Source organism: Balaenoptera borealis (assembly GCF_965194805.1).
Source record: "Balaenoptera borealis genome assembly, chromosome: 19".
In the NCBI taxonomy this organism is placed as follows: domain Eukaryota; kingdom Metazoa; phylum Chordata; class Mammalia; order Artiodactyla; family Balaenopteridae; genus Balaenoptera; species Balaenoptera borealis.
Genome location: NC_138878.1, coordinates 68,407,252 through 68,426,410, shown reverse-complemented (window position 1 = coordinate 68,426,410; position 19,159 = coordinate 68,407,252). Strand labels below are relative to the sequence as shown.

At 43.7% G+C, this 19,159-nt stretch overlaps 1 protein-coding gene across 1 annotated transcript in view; it reads left to right on the top strand.

The window, feature by feature from the left end:
* Nucleotides 1–266: 266 nt before the first annotated feature.
* The window catches only part of LOC309617242 (uncharacterized protein), a 74,391-nt gene continuing 55,498 nt past the window's right edge, over nucleotides 267–19,159 (top strand). Inside the window, exons 1-3 of the mRNA XM_082369155.1 lie at nucleotides 267–513; nucleotides 1,781–1,907; nucleotides 9,966–18,749. Of these exons, the coding sequence (XP_082225281.1) occupies nucleotides 481–513; nucleotides 1,781–1,907; nucleotides 9,966–12,700 (2,895 nt within the window). The 5' untranslated portion in view covers nucleotides 267–480 and the 3' untranslated portion in view covers nucleotides 12,701–18,749. The remainder of the gene's footprint in view (nucleotides 514–1,780; nucleotides 1,908–9,965; nucleotides 18,750–19,159) is intronic.

The following is a 19,159-nucleotide window of genomic DNA, read 5'->3' as shown; positions in this document are numbered from 1 at the left end:
GAAAATTAGAAAAAGAACAACAAATCTTCCCCGCTCTCTTAAGAAGATAGGAGCCCCTTTCCCGCCCTAGAGGTCATTTTCCAGTGCTTCCTTGGTGCAGCTTGTCTTTCTCCCGGCGATTCAGGTGCGGGGTGACCTTCCCTGAGACCTTGGCACTACATTTCCCAGAAGAGTTTGCGCTAGGGCAGCGACGTTCATCCAATGAAAATCCAGGAAGGGGCATTTCCGGGAGGGCGAACCTCCGGGAGAAGAACTTCCGGCATCCTCGTGGCGCCCATTTTGATCGTGGAGCTAGTCGAAAGGTCGGAGTGTGCGGTGATGGGACCGAGGTGACGGGCTAAGAAGACGCAGGAGGAGGCTTTGTACACACTGCAAAGGGACGGCCTGACTGTTGGGGACACCGCCGCCTGCGGGGTGCATCGGTACAAAGTCCGACCGGATCCCTCGACTGTCGCCACTCCTCTCCGCCCAGGAGCTCCGATGGCGGCGGCTGCGCTGAGAGACCCGGCTCAGGTAAATGCTGCGGGCTCCGGGTTCTCCCCTGCCCGTTTCCCCACCCAAATACGAAACCCCTGAGTGAGAGGCGTCTGGTCCAGGACGGTGAGGCCTGCAGGGGTGGCGTCCCTATTTCTGACCACCGTTGTAATGTGGTTTGAGTGAGTCTTGGAGATACAACTGAAGCGGGAATATTCGGGAGCCCGGAGTCCATCTTGTTTCTGCGAGGAACGCAGTTTGAGGCCAGGCTGCACCTGGAGTGGTAGATGAGTGGTTGTGTTTCTCTTCTTAGGGCCCTGGGAGCGGTGGAGAGTTTTGAGCAAAGGAAGGGCACAATCTGAGCTAGGCTTTTAAAAATTCTCCAAAGTGTTCAGCGGAAAGCAGAATGTAGGGGAGCGATGAGGACATTGAGGCAGAGGGAAGTTGTGGCTTTTTTCAGGGTCACAACTGGTAAGTGGGAGCACTGAGGATGGAGGCACAGAGGAGAGGTTAGCAAGTCAGCCAGAGTTTACCTGGCTCTGGTACTGGGCACAGGTCCAGGGAAGGTGTGAGCCCCTGAAGCACTGCCTAGGTCACTTTCCTCCATTGCCTGCCTTTTCGCACAGATTCCATGGGCTGGAGAAGCACTTTGGGCAAGTGGAGGTTGTCCCAGTCCCTCACTTGTTCTCACGCCCCACGCACACATTCTGTGTATTTGAGGTGTCTTAGGGTTCTTCACCTGCCATTCTCCCAGCACTTTGGTTTGGGGACCCTGGACAACCCCATACTTGGTTTCCTGAGTGCAGGCCAGCTTTTGTGGAGGGGGTTCTAGTTTCCCACCACTGATGGAAGGAGGTGTGGAAGGTTACTCCTGGAACCGGTACCAGTATGTGGCGTGGTTTTTTTAATGTTTTTTTTTGGCCACACCACACGTCATGCGGGATCCTTAGTTCTCCCACCAGGGATTGAACCTGTGCCCCCTGAAGTGGAAACTCGTAGCCTTAACCACTGGACCACGAGGGAAGTCCCTGTGGCAGTGTTTTGAGGTGAGGCTGAGCTTGTTTAGGTAAGTGCAGGTCTCCTTTTTTCTGATGGAAATAAACAGGGAAGAACTGGAGTTAGACTTGAAATGACTACCTGTGTATTCTGGAGGCAATGGGAGGTTCAGATCAAAGGAGGGAGGTTCTCTTCCCCAGGTCTTGAGAGGCTCCATCTGGTTGGGTGGTAGGGGAAATGTGTGGGAAGATGGACTGTGGGTTTTCAGGAATGAGACTGTTCATGGTTATATTTGTCCCTGTTATACCAGGGCAGTGTGACCTTTGAGGATGTGGCCGTGTACTTCTCCTGCGAGGAATGGTGTCTTCTTGATGAGGTTCAGATACACCTGTACCTTGATGTCATGCTGGAGAACTTTGCCCTTGTCTGCATGCTGGGTAAGGCCCTCACACCCATCCCCATCCTCTGAGCTAGGCTCTGCCTTTCTCCTTTTCCCCAAAGTAGTTCTGTCCTTCTCACATCTGGACCATGGGCACTGCTTTCTTCTTAAAGTTACGTGCTGCGGTTATGTGCTGCGGTTACAATGGCTAGGCAGAGTGCATCCCTACTCCTTAGTGCCATGAAACTTGTAGCCCCAAAGTCTTGCAGGTGACCATTTAGGTTCAGCAGTGTTGCAGTCCGCTTTAGAGATCCCTCCTTGCTTGCCCTCTCTTGGGCCAAGTGAGGGTACGGATCCATACTACCCAAAGGTTGCTCCGTTCCTGCACCCGACATTATTTATTTATTTATCTATCTATCTATCTATCTGTCTATCTATCTATTTATTTATTTATGGCTACATTGGGTCTTCATTGAGAGTGGGCTTTCTCTAGTTGAGCCAAGTGGGAGCTACTGTTCTTTGTGGTGCATGGGCTTCTCATTGTAGTGGCTTCTCTTGTTGCAGAGCAGGGGTTCTAGGCGTGTGAGCTTCAGTAGTTGTGGCGTGCAGGCTCTATAGTGCAGGATCAGTAGTTGTGGTGCATGGGCTTAGTTGCTCCGCGGCATGTGGGATCTTCCCGGCTCAGGGATCGAACCCATGTCCCCTGCATTGGCAGGCAGGTTCTTAACCACTGCACCACAGGGAAGTCCTTAAAATATTAATTAAGGAACTACGGTATGATCCAGCAATTCCACCTCTGTGTGTTTATCCAAAGGGTGTGAGATCATCATATCAAAAAGATATCTGAGGACTTCCTTGGTGGTGCAGTGGTTAAGAATCCACCTGCCAATGCAGGGGACACAGGTTCGAGCCCTGGTCTGGTAAGATCCCACATGCTGCAGAGCAGCTAAGCCCGTGTGTCACAACTACTGAGCTTGCGCTCTAGAGCCCGTGAGCCACAACTACTGAAGCCCGTGTGCCACAACTACTGAAGCCCCCGTGCCTAGAGCCTGTGCTCTGCAACAAGAGAAGCCACCGCAATGAGAAACCCATGCACCACAACAAAGAGTAGCCCCAGCTCGCCACAACTAGAGAAAGCCCGTGTGCAGCAACGAAGACCCAAAGCAGCCATAAATAAATAAATAAATATATTTAAAAAAAAAAAAATCTGTACCCCCTGTTTATTGCAGCATTATTTACACTATCCAAGACATGAAAAGAATCTAAGTGTCCACTGATGGATGAATGGGTAGCAAATGTGCTGTATATGGAACACTATTCAATATTGTTCAACTATTAAAAAAGAAAGAAATTCTGCCATTTGTAATAACATGGATGGACCTTGAGAGCATTATGCTAAGTGAAATAAGTCTGACAGGGAAAGACAAATACAGTTGTTTGCCAGTTTCCAGAGAGGATTGATTCCAGGAGCCCCTGCATATACTGAAATCTGCAGATGATGAAGTTTCACAGTCAGCCCTGTGATTCTGAAGTTTCGCATTTGTGGATTCATTCAACTACAGATCATGTGGTGCTGTGTTTATTTAATTAAACATAACCATGTGTAAGTGGACCCATGCAGTTCTAACCCATGTTGTTCAAGAGTCAGTTGTACTCCATAATTACACACACATGTGGAATCTTTTCCTTTTGGCTGTGACGAGTCTTAGTTGCAGCACACGGGATCTTCATCGAGGCATGCAGGATCTTTCGTTGGGACGCTCGGGCTCTTCGTTGCAGCACAAGCTTCTCTCTAGTTGTGGTGTGCAGGTTTTTCTCTTCTCTAGATGTGGTGCACAGGCTCCAGGGTTTGTGGGCTCTGTAGTTGTGGCACGCAGAGTCTCTAGTTGAGGCGCGCGAGCTCAGTAGTTGTGGCGTGCGTGCTTAGTTTTCCCGCAGAATGTCAGATTTTAGTTTCCCGACCAGGGAATCGAACCTGCGTCCCCTGCATTGGAAGGCACATTCTTTACCACTGGACAACTGGGGAAGTCCCTGGAATCTTTAAAGAAAAAAAAAACCACACACACACACCCCCCCAAACTCAGAGACAGCACAGAAATTAGCGGTTGCCAGAGTAGGGGATGGGCGAACAGGGTTAGATGAAATGCGTGAATGGTGTCAGAAGCTACAGACTTCTAGTTGTAACGTGAATAAGTCCCGGGGATGTAATGCATAGCTTAGTGATTATAGTTAATTATACTGTATGGTGTATTTCAAATTTGCTAAGAGAGTAAATCCTAAAAGTTCTCATCAGAAGAAAAAAATTGTATTGTGGTGTTAACTAAACTTATTGTAATCATTGCACAATGTATACACATATCAAATTATGTTGTACAGCTTAAACAAATAAAATGTTCCACATCAATTATATGTCAGTGAAACTTTTAAAATTCTACAATGCTCTTTCTTTCTCTGTGAAACCCAAATTTCTGATCTGTATTATTTTCCATCTCTCTAAAGAACTTTTTTTAATGAATTCGCACGATTTTTGTGCATCTAAGAAAGTGTTTATTTCACCATCACTGTTGAAGAGTAATTTTATTGCATTCTGAATTCTAGGCTGACATTGGCCACCCCACCCCCACCCCCACCCCAAACTTTAAATGTTTCACTCCTTTCTCTTCTTGTTTGCATGATTTCTGAAAATTCAGATGTTATTCTTTTTGTTGCTTCCCCATGACTAAAGTGTTTATTCCTCTGGTTTCTTTTGGGATTTTTTTTTTTCTGTAGTTGAATGTGATATGCTTAGGTGTAGTTTTTTTTTTTTTTAATATATTGATTTATTTATGGCTGTGTTGGGTCTTCGTTTCTGTGCGCGGGCTTTCTCTAGTTGCGGTGAGCGGGGGCTACTCTTCATCGCGGTGTGCGGGCTTCTCATTGTCGTGGCTTCTCTTGTTGCGGAGCACGGGCTCTAGGTTCACAGGCTTCAGTAGTTGTGGCACGTGGGGTCAGTAGTTGTGGCTTGCGGGCTCTAAAATGCAGGCTCAGTAGTTGTGGCACACAGGCTTAGTTGCTCCACAGCATGTGGGATCTTCCTGGACCAGGGCTCGAACCTGTGTCCCCTGCATTGGAAGGTGGGTTCTTAACCAATGTGCCACCAGGGAAGCCCCAGCTTAGGTGTAGTTTTTTGGCATTAAACCTGCTTGATGTTCTCTGAGCTTCCTGAATCTGTGGGTTGGTGTCTGACAACTTGGTGGAAATTCTCCATCATTATTGCTTCAAATATTTTTTCTATTCCTTATTCTTTTTTTCCTTTTGATGTTTCTATATATGTATGTTAAAGCATTTGCAGGTATTATACAGTAGATATTCTTTTTTTTTTTAGTCCTTTTTCTCTTTGTTTTTCAGTTTTAGAAGTTTCTACTACGAGAACCTCAAGCTGAGAGATTCTTTCCTGAGTTGTGTCCAGTCTTAATAAGCCCATCCTATTCATTCTTCATTCCTCTTCTGTTCTTTTTGATCTCTAGCATTTCCTTTTGGTTCTTTATTAGAATTTTCATCTCTGCTTGCATTGCCTTTCTTGTCTTATATGCTGTCTGCTTTATCCATTAGCAGGCATTAATTAGCATATTAATCATTATTGTTTTACATTACCAATTTGATCATTCCAACATCCCTGTGATATCCCTCCCACCCTCCCTCTTTTCTTTCTTCCTCCCCTCCCTTCCTCTCCCCTCCCCTCCCCTCCCTTCCCTTCCTGGCATGCAAGATCTTAGTTCCCTTACCAGGGATCGAACCAGTGGCCCTTACAGTGGAACTGTGGAGACTTAACCACTGGATCCCTAGAGAAGTCCCTCCCTGTGATACATGATTCTAGTTCTGAAGTTTCCTTTGCCTTTTCAAAATTTGTTTTTTGGCCTTTTAGTTGGCCCTGTAATTTTTTTCTTTGTAACTGGCATGATGTATTGCCTAAAAGGAACCATTGTAGATAGGCTTTTATTGATGTGTTGGTAAGATGTGGAGAGTGGAAGCATGCATGTTGCTGTTAGCATTCATATTATATTTAATTTTCAATCTTTTAATGAGCCTGTGTGCCTGGATCCTGAACTTCACAACTTCTTCTCAATTTAATTTTCCCTCCCTTAGTTGGGACAGGATGGGTATTGGGGGCTGTAGTTGGGTATTTCCTCTTTCCCAGGTAAGTTAGGCTGTGATAAAATGACAGTAGGTTAGGCTCTGGTTAAGTAGTTTCTACTGAGGGCAGGCTTTGTTAAGAACAGAATGTTCTGGCTATTTTGTTTTTCTAATCTTCATCATTTCCTTTTTCAGAAGGCTTTGTTTAGTTTGTTTGTTTTGTAGTTCCTCAAGTTGTAAAGGTAAGTTGTTGATTGATGATATTTCTTTGTTTATATGTAAGCATTTATAGATGTAAATTTTCTCCTTAGTACTGCTTTTGTGGCATCCTATAAGTTTTAGTATGTTATATTATTGTTTTCTTTAATCTCTTAAGTATTTTCTAGTTTCCTGTGTGAGTTTTTTTTCATGGACTTATTGGTTGTTTCAAAACATGTTGTTTAATTTCCAGAAATTTGTGGATATTTAAGTTTTCCATATGTGATTGATCTCTATCTTCATTCTGTTTCAGTTGGAGAGGACAGTTTGTATGATCTTAATCTAATTTAAACTATTGTTCCTGTCTATTGCTGAGAGCAGAGCATTGAAGTGTCCCCATACTATAGTAGAACTGTTTCTCTTTTCAGTTCTGTCAGGTTTTGCTTTATATCTTTTGATGGTCTATTATGAGGTGTGTAAATATGTATACTTATTTTTATTTTTTTATTTATTTATGTTTGGCTGCATTGGGTCTTTTTTTAAAAAATTTATTTATTTTATGTATTTATTTTTGGCTGCATTGGGTCTTCGTTGCGGCACGCGGGCTTTTCATTGTGGTGGCTTCTCATTGCAGAGCACAGGCTCTAGGCGTGTGGGCTTCAGTAGTTGTGGCACGTGGACTTATTAGTTGTGGCGCATGGGCTTAGTTGCTCCACGGCATGTGGAATCTTCCCAGACAAGGGATCAAACCTGTGTCCCCTACATTGGCAGGCAGATTCCCAACCACTGCACCACCAGGGAAGTCCCTAGATTTCTTTATTGTTTGATATGAATAATAGCCACCCCTGTGTTCTTTTGGTTACTATTTGCATGAAATATCTTTTTCTAACCTTTCATTTTCAATTTAATTGACTTTTGTCAACAGCATACAGTTGGATCATTTAAAAAAATCTGTCAGTCTGTCTTTTGCTTTGAGAGTTTAATCCATTCACATTTAGAGCAATTACTGATAAGAGGTATTTTTGTCATTTTGCTCTTTGTTTTCTGTATGCCTTAGAGCTTGTTGTTCCTTATTTTTTTGTTATTTTCTCCTTTTGTATTTAAATTTGTTTAGTGATATGTTTTAATTGTCTTTTCATTTCCTTTGTGTACATTATATGATTATTTGTAGTTACCATGGGGATTACATTTTATATCCTAAACCTACCAACATACTAATTTTAATTTACACCAGCTTACCATCAATAACATTACAAAAACATCTCTCCTTCTGTAGTGCTCTATCCCCACCATTTTCTAATATTGATTTTACAAAATTACATACTTGTATGCAGTGTGTTTAACCTAAGACTACGGTTTCTTTAAATGCATTATTCTGTGCAATCAGGTAGAAAAAGAAAAAGTGCTGTTATAAACTTACAATCGCAGTAGCTTTTATAATTTTCTATGGATTTACCTTTATCAGAGATCATTATTTTCAAATAACTTTGAATTACCATTTAGTGTTTTTTTCATTTCAACCTGAAAGACTCCATTTAGCATTTGCTGCAAGGCAAGGCTAGTGTTAAAGAACTTCTTTAGCTTTTGTTTACGTTGGAATATGTTAATTTTCCTTAGTTTTTGAAGGATGTTTCCCTGCTACAGGGTTATTGGTTGACATATTGTTTTCCTTCAACAATTTAAATATATCAGCCCACTGCTTTCTGGCCAGATTTCTGATTAGAAATGTGCTGATAACCTTCTTGGGGATCCCTTGTCTGGAATGAGTCACTTCTCTTGCTGATTTCAAGATTCTTTGTCTCTGCGTTTCAACAGTTTTATTATAATGTGCTGCAGTATGGCTCTCACAGTCTATTCTGCTTGGAGTTTACTTAGATTTTTGGATGTTCCTATTCATATCAATCCATAAGTGTGCTATGTTTTTCTGTTTCAAATCCCTCTAGTGTTTTTTTTTTTTTTTCCACTTCAGCAATTGTACTTTTCAGTTCCCAAATTTCCTTTTTTACAATACTTATACTTTCTATCTCTTTATTGTTATTCCTACTTTGTTCAGGCAACACTTTTTTCTGTACACCTGTTTTTTTTTTAGCAATTGTACTTTTCAGTTCCCAAATTTCCATTTTTACAATACTTATACTTTCTCTTTCTTTATTGTTATTCCCAATTTGTTCAGGCAACATTTTTTTTTCTGTACACCTGTTTTGTTTTGTTTTTTAGCTATTTGAACATCCTTTAGTCAGTTGTTTTTAAGTCTTTCTATTTAGTTCGCCATCTATTTTTTGTGTACCTGTTTATAAGTTATAGTTGCGGTTGATTTGTTATTTTCCTTTGCATCATACATTCCTGTTTCTTTGTATGTCTTGTGAGTTTTTGTCATTGAAAACTGAGCATTTGTATCTTATAATATGGTAACTCTGGAGATCCTGTATTCACTTTAACAAGGGTTTGCTGGTGGGGGCTTCTCTTTGTTGTTGAAGTTTTCAGGTGACTCTTTCCTGGATATCAACATGAGGTGTAAACTTAAGGGGTTTTCACTGTGCCTTTCTTGGGGGTGCACTATGACTTTTGATGGCTGATTTTGAATGTTAGTCTTTAAATATCTCACTCTTCAAAAGCGAAAAACCAGAAAAATGAAGAGTAGGAAAAGAGACACTGGCCCTTAAAATCAGGTGGGGAGATGGATTCATAACACCTTGTACTCCATCCACTGTTGTTCAGGTTGGGAGTGGATTCCTAACACCTTTTACTCCATCCAGTGTTTTTCACGTAGGGAGATGGATTCCTAACCCATCCCCTGTTTTTCAGGTGGGGAGAAAAACACCTAACATTTTGTTTCCATTGTGTTTCCTAGCATTTTGTACTCCATCCACTGTACATCCTTCCCTCTGGCTCCACTGATGTTTCTGTTTGTAGTATTTAAATATCGTTCTTTTGTCTGTTGTGTGCTTAGTTCCTCTGGGTTCGTATTAGCCACTCACCCATCCTGACATTCCATTAGGCCTTGTGTCATTTGTGTCCCATGTAGTTGTTCAACTGGAGATGGAGAGTCCTTGGGGCTTCACAGGATGGACATGACTCTGGTCTCAGCAAAAAGAGCTCACAGGTAGTCTGGCCAAGATGAATGGCAGCTGGGGGAGGGCTTGATATCAGGTCTGTGTTTTAAGTCATATCAGGAACATATCTTGTGTGACTGGTGTTTTAGCCCCATTGCCAGTGGCCCCAAATCACTTCTTTTGTCTTTTCTCCATTCTTGGTACTCTGCCAACTTGTCATTTCTACGACTACTCATTTTTATTCTGACTGCAGCCTGGGATTTATTCCCTACCACCTCTCTAAGCCACTTCTCTCATGTAGTCTTTACATTGTTTTCTCTATAGTACTTTATGACATTGTGCAGGTATCGTTGAATGGCATTAGGCAGGTATACTTTAATGTTCCATGAATACCAGCTACTGTTTCAGTCGGATTTTCTGGTGCATGGGCATATACTTGTGCACAGTATCACAGATCAGCAGCAGATGTGGTCCTGGTGAAAGCCATTGACAGAGGAGTGAATTGTAGAACATGCCTTTCACCCTTGGGCCACATCCAGTCCTTGTGTCCTATGCTTGGTGAGGCCTCCTCAATTCTGTGACCTTAAGTCCCAATAATGCAGAACAGCTGCATCCTCAATTTGACCCCAACTCCATTTGCTGAACACAGTCCCGTGGAATGGTTCTTTCATGTGTCAGACATACAGTTGTGATGGTGTCACCCCCATCCAACAACGTCAACATGAATTTCACCATCACGTCTTTGTTTTCAGGTTCTTGGCGTGGAGTCGATGAAGAGACACCTTCTGAAGAGAACATATGTGTGGAGGGAGTATCACAGATTAGGACCCCCAGGGCAGGTTCATCTCCTGAGAAGGCCCAGCCCTGTAAGATGTGCGTCCCAGTCTTGAGAGACATTTTGCACTTGGCTGAAGAGCAGGGAACAAATAGGGGCCAGAAAGCATACACATGTGGGGCATGTGGGAAACAGTTCTATTTCACTGCAAACCTTCAACAGCACCGGAAGCAGCACATTAGAGAGAAACCCTTCCGATGTGATGTGGGGAGACTTGCATTTTTGAAGAGCTTCACAGTCTACGCTTCAGGGAATCTCTCTGTGTACAGTGAAATTGGGAAGAAATTAGCAGCCAACATGGGACTTCAGCAACAGGCCAGTAATATCAGGAAGGAACGAAACAACAGTCACGAGTGTGAAGCTGTTTTTCACAGTGGAACAATTAATCGGAGCTGGGGAGAAGGCAAGAAAGCCTCCAGCCACACAGATATGTGTGAGAGAGTTGTCACTAGTGAAGGGTTTTGTGAGTGCAGCAAATGTGGGAAAGCCTGCACCCAAAGTTGTAATCTTATGCAGCACCAGAGAGTTCACACTGGAGGAAAGCCTTATGAGTGCAGCGAATGCGGAAAATCCTTTAGCCAAAGCCACCACCTCAGTGTGCATAGGAAGATCCACACTGGAGAAAAGCCTTATGCATGCAAGAAATGTGCTAAATCTTTTCTCCAGAGGTCCAGCTTCATTCAACATCAGAGAGTTCACACTGGAGAAAAGCATTATGAATGCAGTGAATGTGGAAAATCTTTTAGCAAAAAGTCCAATTTCCTTCAACATAAGAGAGTTCATACTGGAGAAAGGCCTTATGAGTGCAGTGAATGTGGGAAATCCTTTATCCATAGATGTCAACTTTTTATACACCAGAGAGTTCACACAGGAGAAAGGCCTTATGAGTGCAGTGAATGTGGGAAATCCTTTATTCATAGATGTCAACTTCTTATACACCAGAGAGTTCACACAGGAGAAAGGCCTTATGAGTGCAGTGAATGTGGGAAATCTTTTACAGTTAGGTCTGTCCTGCAAAATCATCAGAGAATTCATACTGGAGAAAGGCCTTATGAGTGCAGCCAATGTGAGAAATCCTTTATCCATAGATGTCAACTTCTTATACACCAGAGAGTTCACACAGGAGAAAGGCCTTATGAGTGCAGTGAATGTGGGAAATCTTTTACAGCTAGGTCTGCCCTCCAAAATCATCAGAGAATTCATACTGGAGAGAGGCCTTATGAGTGCAGCCAGTGTGGGAAGTCCTTTATCCATAGATGTCAACTTCTTATACACCAGAGAGTTCACACAGGAGAAAGACCTTATGAGTGCAGCCAATGTGGGAAATCTTTTACAGCTAGGTCTGGCCTCCAAAATCATCAGAGAATTCATACTGGAGAAAGACCTTATGAGTGCAGCCAATGTGGGAAATCCTTTATCCATAGATGTCAACTTCTTATACACCAGAGAGTTCACACAGGAGAAAGGCCTTATGAATGCAATGAATGCGGGAAATCTTTTACAGCTAGGTCTGCCCTCCAAAATCATCAGAGAGTTCACACAGGAGAAAGGCCTTATGAGTGCAATGAATGTGGAAAATCCTTTATTCATAGATGTCACCTTCTTATACACCAGAGAGTTCACACAGGAGAAAGGCCTTATGAGTGCAGTGAATGTGGGAAATCCTTTATTCATAGATGTCAACTTCTTATACACCAGAGAGTTCACACAGGAGAAAGGCCTTATGAGTGTAATCAATGTGGGAAATCTTTTACAGCTAGGTCTGGCCTCCAAAATCATCAGAGAATTCATACTGGAGAAAGGCCTTATGAGTGCAGCCAATGTGGGAAATCCTTTTTCCATAGATGTCAACTTCTTATACACCAGAGAGTTCACACAGGAGAAAGGCCTTATGTGTGCAGTGAATGTGGGAAATCTTTTATTCATAGATGTCAACTTCTTATACACCAGAGAATTCACACAGGAGAAAGGCCTTATGTGTGCAGTGAATGTGGGAAGTCTTTTATTCATAGATGTCAACTTCTTATACACCAGAGAGTTCACACAGGAGAAAGGCCTTATGAGTGCAGCCAATGTGGGAAATCGTTTACTGCTAGGTCTGGCCTCCGAAATCACCAGAGAGTTCATACTGGAGAAAGACCTTATGAGTGCCGTGAATGTGGGAAATTGTTTATTGTTATTTCTGGCCTTATTAAACATCAGAGAGTTCACACAGGAGAAAGGCCTTATGAGTGTAATGAATGTGGGAAATCTTTTACTGCGAGAGCTGGGCTCCGAAATCATCAGAGAATTCACACAGGAGAAAGGCCTTATGAGTGTAAGGAATGTGGGAAATCTTTTACTGCGAGATCTGGCCTCCAAAATCATCAGAGAGTTCACACAGGAGAAAGGCCTTATGAGTGTAAGGAATGTAGGAAATCTTTTACTTCTAGGTCTGGCCTCCGAAATCATCAGAGTGTTCATACTGGAGAAAGGCCTTATGAGTGCAGTGAATGTGGAAAATCTTTTAGCCAGAGACAAATCCTCAGTACCCATAGGAAAATCCATACTGGAGAAAGGCCTCATGAGTGCAAAGAATGTGGTAAATCTTTTATCCAAAAGTGCAGCTTAATTCATCATCAGAGAGTTCACCGTGGAGAAAATGCCCTATGAATGCAGCTGATAAGGACGCCACTGGGGTTCAGAGGAGTTTGACATGGTAACATAATGGGAGGAACAGGTGCAGTCATCATGCAACAGATGGACCATTTCTAGAGAAGAAACTCAGGGTGAGAGAAAGGGTGTCATCTGCTTGTGAACTCCTAGCAATGGACAGGGATTTAGGATACAGTGCTAGGTTGACTGGTTCAGGCCATGAGGAGTCTGGTCACAGCGCTCCTCTCTCACTCCCTACCCTGCTTTGGGGACTCAACACTTTGTCCATTCGGAAACCCTCTTGCCACCCTCACACAGACACAAAGAGTTCTGCTCAGGACACCCCCTCCCCGCATGTGACCGGACAGGACTGTCGTTTCACTGGGAACAAATATTGATGGCTTTCCTATGAAGGATCTGACTTTTGTACCCGATAATGATCTGGTCCTGCTAACTCCATGCCACAGGTGTGCAATAGATGTGGGGCAGCCAAAATCGAGGAACAGACTCAACCTTGGGATGTGGATGTGACCCAGTCCGAGGACAGAGAAAACTAATCAATGTAGGACACCACATTAACAGAAGGAAGGATGAAAAATAACATGATCATCTCAGTAGACAGAGAAGAAGCATTTGACAAAATTCAGCATCCATTCATGATGAAAACCCATCCAGGTGGGTATAGAGGGAACATATCTCAATAAAGGCCATTTATGACAAACCCACAGCAAACATCATACTGGTGGAAAGCTGAAAGGCTTTCCCCTAAATTCAGGAAGAAGAGAAGGATGCCCACTTCCACCACTTCTATTTCACATAGTATTGGAAGTCCTAGCCCCAGCAATCAGACAAGCAAAAGCATCCAAATTCGAAGGTAAGAGGTAAAACAGTATTTTCAGATAACATGATACTTTATATAGAAAACCTTAGTGTCCAACTCAAAACTCTTAGAACTAATTAACGAATTCAGCAAAGCTATAGGATATAGTACAAATATACAGACATCTGTTGTATTTCTATACACTAATAATGAACTATCAGAAAGAAAAAGTAAAAAAAAAAAATTGCTTCAGATCGCATCAGAAAGAACAAAATACCTAGTAGCAAATTAACTGAGGGCTTGAAAGACATATTCAGAAAACTATAAAACATTGATGAAGAAGATTGAAGATAAAGAAATGGAAAGATATCCTGTGCTCTTGCATTGGAAGAATTAAGATTGTTACAATGACAATACTATGCAAAGAAATCATGAAACGGAAAGAAGACATAATGGAGTTAGAAAAACTATCCGAAGTGATGCAAATGAAGAACACACGTCTATTGTCATATGTGTTCAGTGTCTCAAGAAATATAGCAGCAATCTTGTGAGTAAGGCATATTCTAGTAAATGGGATATATTCTCGTCCAAGACATAAAAAGGAGTCAGTCCTTATATAAGCAATATTGTAGTTGATGGAAACTGCACCTAGGTAATTAGATTTCATGGAATATTAGAATGAGATGCTCCTATGAAAAGGGAGAAAAAGAGCAAGTTACAGTTGAGGAAAAACAGGGGTTTGGGATGGGTTGAAAGAGTAAATAGGGTATCCAGAGTAGGACTTTAGTGAAGGTGGACAGTTGTGGAAATACTGACTTGTGTTAAGGAAGGACAGCTTGCTTTTCTCTTTTCCAATTGTTATATGTTCATTTTCTTTATTGCATTAGAGAGGACCTCTGGCATATTAGGGAATACCAGTGTAATGCAGAGAACTGCCATCCTACTGATCTCAAGCATCCTATTTATGTCCTTTGTATCTAGTCTTTTCAGTCCAGAACCATGTAAAGTCACACAAATTACATTTATTTCTCATCTCCCTTTAATGTCCATTCTGACACAATCTCTCTGATTTCCTTCAAGTTGTTTTCCCTTGGTATTTTTTATACAATACATGACAATTATTTTGTAAAATTTCCCTCACTTGATATACAATAAGATATCCTTATAAATAGATTCAGATTATGTGGTTTATTGTTTTTATTGTTGCTGTTTTGCTCCCATCCAAGATAATACGAAAGTGCAGCCTTGTCCTTTTCAGTGTACCATATCAGGAAACACGATGTCTGTTTTCCCAGTATTGGCAGTGTTTCCTTTGATCACTTCTTTATGGTGATATCCTTTGGATTTTGTTCCTACTACTCTGGGAGGCTGAAGAAGGGGTGTAGCAAGATGGTGTGATCATCTATTTGTTTCTAAGTCTCTCTGGCTTCTGTGTGGAGAGTGAACTTAGGAGGGAAGAACTGATGTAGGAGAGAGGACAGAATCCTTTGTGTAGTCGGGAGCCCTATGATGATGGACTGGCCCAGGATGGTGGCATTGGAGATGGTGAGGACAGGATGACCTGGGACACATTAGTAGGAGGCAGAGTTGGCAGGACATGTGCATAATTGAGATGATGGGGTGAGTCCCAGAGAATGATTTTTTTCCCTTCAGTCCTCAAGAGCGAGCTGTTGCATCTGTGGGCCTGAGAGGCTTAGCTTGTTCTGTTAGATTTCTGGATCAGCTGTCAGCTATGTGGAGTAACTGCAGCCAAAGTTTCCAATGCCTGGCACAAAAAATAGGCAGGACTGCTCCCTGACAGTTATTTGGGTAGATGAGTTTTATGTGGCCTTGCTTTCCTTGGGCCTGCCAGGGTTAGATGAGGCTGGATAGGAAAACTTTTGTGGTGGTGGTGTGTATCTGTAGCATCTGTAGCTGTATGTGTTTGAGCCTGCCAGGGAACATTAGTTATTCTTTGAATATAAATTCAAAACTTGCCCTCGAACTTCACTTGATGAAAATTAAATCCCTTGCTAAGGAAGTCTAGGGCCATCCAAAAGTACTGACAGCAACTTTGAATGTTTATTTCAAGCCATTTAATGTAATTGTTGATATATTTGGGTTGAAATATATCCTTTTATTTTGTGGATTTCATCCCCTGCCCCTTGTTCTTTATCTTGGTCTTTAAAAAATTTTTTAACCCTCTATTTATTAGTTATTTGTAATTCAATTTTCTTTACTTCTAGGTTTGAAAATATATACCTTTATTCTATTTATTGTTTAAGCCCCAAATCACTTATTTAACACATTAGAGCACAGAGTTATAAATACATTTTTTTTTCTTCATTCTGCATATTACAAGGGGTTTAAAACATTAATTTTTCCCATAGGAATATATGTTTTTCAAGGTATGCATAGGGATTCTATCATTCTAAATCTGTAAGGAAATATTACTCAATGCTTTACACAATTAGTGACATGTATGTCAATCAACACATGCATTTCTCTCTTCAGTTATCATTCCTTCTGTCATCACTGATCTTTCAACTGGAATTACAATCCATTGTTCATTGTCCTTGAATAGAACTTTTAATGTTCATTATTCTGGGTTAATTGTGCATTAATTTTCTCATTTCAAATCGTTTTGTTTCATCCATTCTTGAAGGACATATTTGCTGTATATAGAAATCTCGGTTGGCAATTTTCTCTTCAGCAGTGGGGGGAGGTCATAGTGACCTTTCTGCTTCTGTGGTTTTCTTAATCTCCTTGAGCTTAAGATATTCTGTATGCCAAGATGCGCTATTTTGAGGTACTTCACTCTGAACCTATCAAGATCAAAAGGAAATAGGGAATGACTCCCCTCCCCCGCCCCACCTCCTTAGTAGCACAGCGAGTCCCCCTATGGGTTTATTCTTACAGGAGATGCAGAAACACAACCAGTTCCCTTGTAAGGGGTTCTAACCTTCTGCACTCTAGTCCAAGTGATTTTCATCTGTCCCATTCTGTAATTGTTGATTGTTGGTCTCCAGCAGCTATTTACCTTCATGGATTTCACCACTTCTGGGTGCTGCTTTTCCAGACACCCTGAATTGGGAAGACGCTGGGGGTTCCGGGGTTACTGAGTTCATGCCAGTTCTTGTTGTGGTTTCTCAGAAGGACTCAGGCCCAGGAGTGCAGGGTGGAGGGTCCTATGGGCGCCCCACAAGGGCTGGTTCGCTCGTGTCTCTTCCTGCTCCCGTGTACTAGAGGGAACCTGTTGAGGCTTTTTCCTCTGTGGACCCATGTGCACCAAGTCCAGGGGCGCCACGTGTGATCTGAGATAACCTATCAGAGGAGACAGTGATAAAGGAAGAGAGCTAGGTGGTCTTCAGGGTGGGGGATAGGGGAACCACAGACTCCCAGAGGAGGGCGGGGTGGCCTGGGGACACGGGGGAAACCTGGAGATGGTGGCGCCACACAAAGGTGGGCCATATGAAAGACCCCTGGGCTGGGACTCCTCCCTGGTCCCACAGGCTGTGTTCCCTATGCTCCCTCAGGCTTGGTTCAAGACACGAAATCCAGAATGTTTGCCCAAAGGCTGAGTCTTTCCTTTTCACTGCCGTGGCCCGGCTCCCTCACAAAAGTGCACCCCTGAGTGGCGGTGACCAATCTCCCTCCTCCTGGCTGAATCCTCCTTCAGGGCCCAGAGGCCACGTGCGCTTTGATGAAGAAGAAATAAAAGAAGTTTCGTGGCACCTGGGCCCACGCTCTAGGGTCTTGGTCCACTCCGGGACCCCCCTGCCCTCTGCGGTCCCGATGTGGGGTTTCAGCCTCGGAGCCATCACTTCCACACTCCCGTCTGGACAGCCTTAAGACAGTCTCCCAGGACAGGAAGCATCCTTGACACTGGCCTCAAGACACCTCCCCATCCCCCCTCAGTCAGCCACAGGAACTGATATTTGTCCTGAGGCTAAGGAGGTAGAAATGCGGCCTGACCAGCAGAGATGGACCCCTGGGCATCTGCATGCAGTTTCTGTGCCTTGAAGGAGTGACTCTGCAGGGAATGAGGGGCCTTTGGTTGCTCAGAGCCAGACTCTGTTGTATACAGACAAGGGACAATAATGCAGGCCCTGAAGGAAGGGGGCCGTTTTTAAATAGACAGGTGGTCTTCCTAAGGAGCTGTCAGGTGCAAGATGTATTGCTAAATGAGTGACAGAGACATCAATGGTTTAATGGATATTGGATCTAAATCATCCAAAGCAAGGTCCTGGAGAGACACCCCATCTTGGTAGGCAGGCAGCAGGCAGGATGTTTCAGCAGTTTTAGCTTCTGGAGAAGGAGGTTACCAGCTTTAGTGGGAATTGACATCATGCTGGCTCATTGGTTATCAAGGAAAGCAGCAGAGGAGCATGCTCCTCACATCCACTCTGGTAACACTATCAAAGTGGAGAGTTTCTGATCTAAAGATTAATCACTAGCTGAGGCCTGGGCAGGTACCCAGGTGTTTGCTGATTAGGCTTTATGTTTAAGAGGGAAGGTCAGCCATGTGAGTAGGGTGCAGGTGAATCAGACTGCTGGACCAGGGGATGTACAAAGAGCAAGAGGACAGCCATGGTGGGTGGCCTGATCATCCGTCTCTTGCTGAGTTGTGCAAGTCATTGACTATGCAGACAGGAGAGCCATTTCTGACGTGACCAGAACCAGCTCTCTCACTCTTGTCCAGCTGCTTCAGGGCTGCCCAATATCTCCTTTCCATATTCCTGGTCAGGGTCCTATCTTTTCTCTTGTCCCTTACCAAAGCTTACAAGATGACTAACGCTTCAGACCGCATGCGTTTCAAGAGCAATAGGATAATGTTTATTTGCTTCCTGTTACCAGTGGATGTCAACTTGGGTTGGCTTCGTGGAGTCTGAGATAACATCCAAACACTTCAGCAATCAGTAGCATTATAGAGCCTTAAATGCTCAACACTCACCGGAAAGTTTCCCCGCCCCCATAAGAAGAATGGAGCTTCCTACCCCCACCCCCACCCCCGCCCTAGAAGTCGTTTCCCAGCGCTCCTTAGGGGCTGCTTGGCTGTTTTCAAAGTGATTCAGGTGTGGGGCCCCGTGCTTCCTTGAAGCCTTTGCACTACATTACCCAGGACAACTTGCGTTAAGGCAGCAACGTTGATCCAATGAAAATCCAGAAAGGGTGCATTTCCGGGAGGGCGAACCTCCGGGAGAGGGCCGTCTTCGTGGCGGACATTTTGATTGCTGTGGAGTCTGAGGAGCTCGTCAGAAAGTCGAGGTGTGCGGTGTTGGGGGTCAGTTGACGGGGCAAGAAGGCACAGAAGGAGGTCTTGTGCGCACTGCACAGGGGCGGGTCTCGGGGCCGGGGAGACCGCGGTCTGCGTGGAGTATCCACGCTGAGTCCGACCTGGTCACTGGGCTGTGGCCTCTCCGCTTGGGGACTCGGTGGCGGCGGCCGTGCTGAGGGACCCGGCTAAGGTAAACGCTGCGTGCTCCGGGTTCTCCCCTGCCCGTTTCCCCACCCAAATACGAACGGCCGGCGTGACAGGCGCCTGTTTACGTCTGGTCCAAGACAGTGAGGCCTTCAGGTGTCGTGTCCCTATTTCTGACCACCAGTGTAATGTGGTCTGGGTGAGCCTTGTAGACGCAACTAAAGGAGGAACATTCGGAGCCTGGAGTCCATCCTGT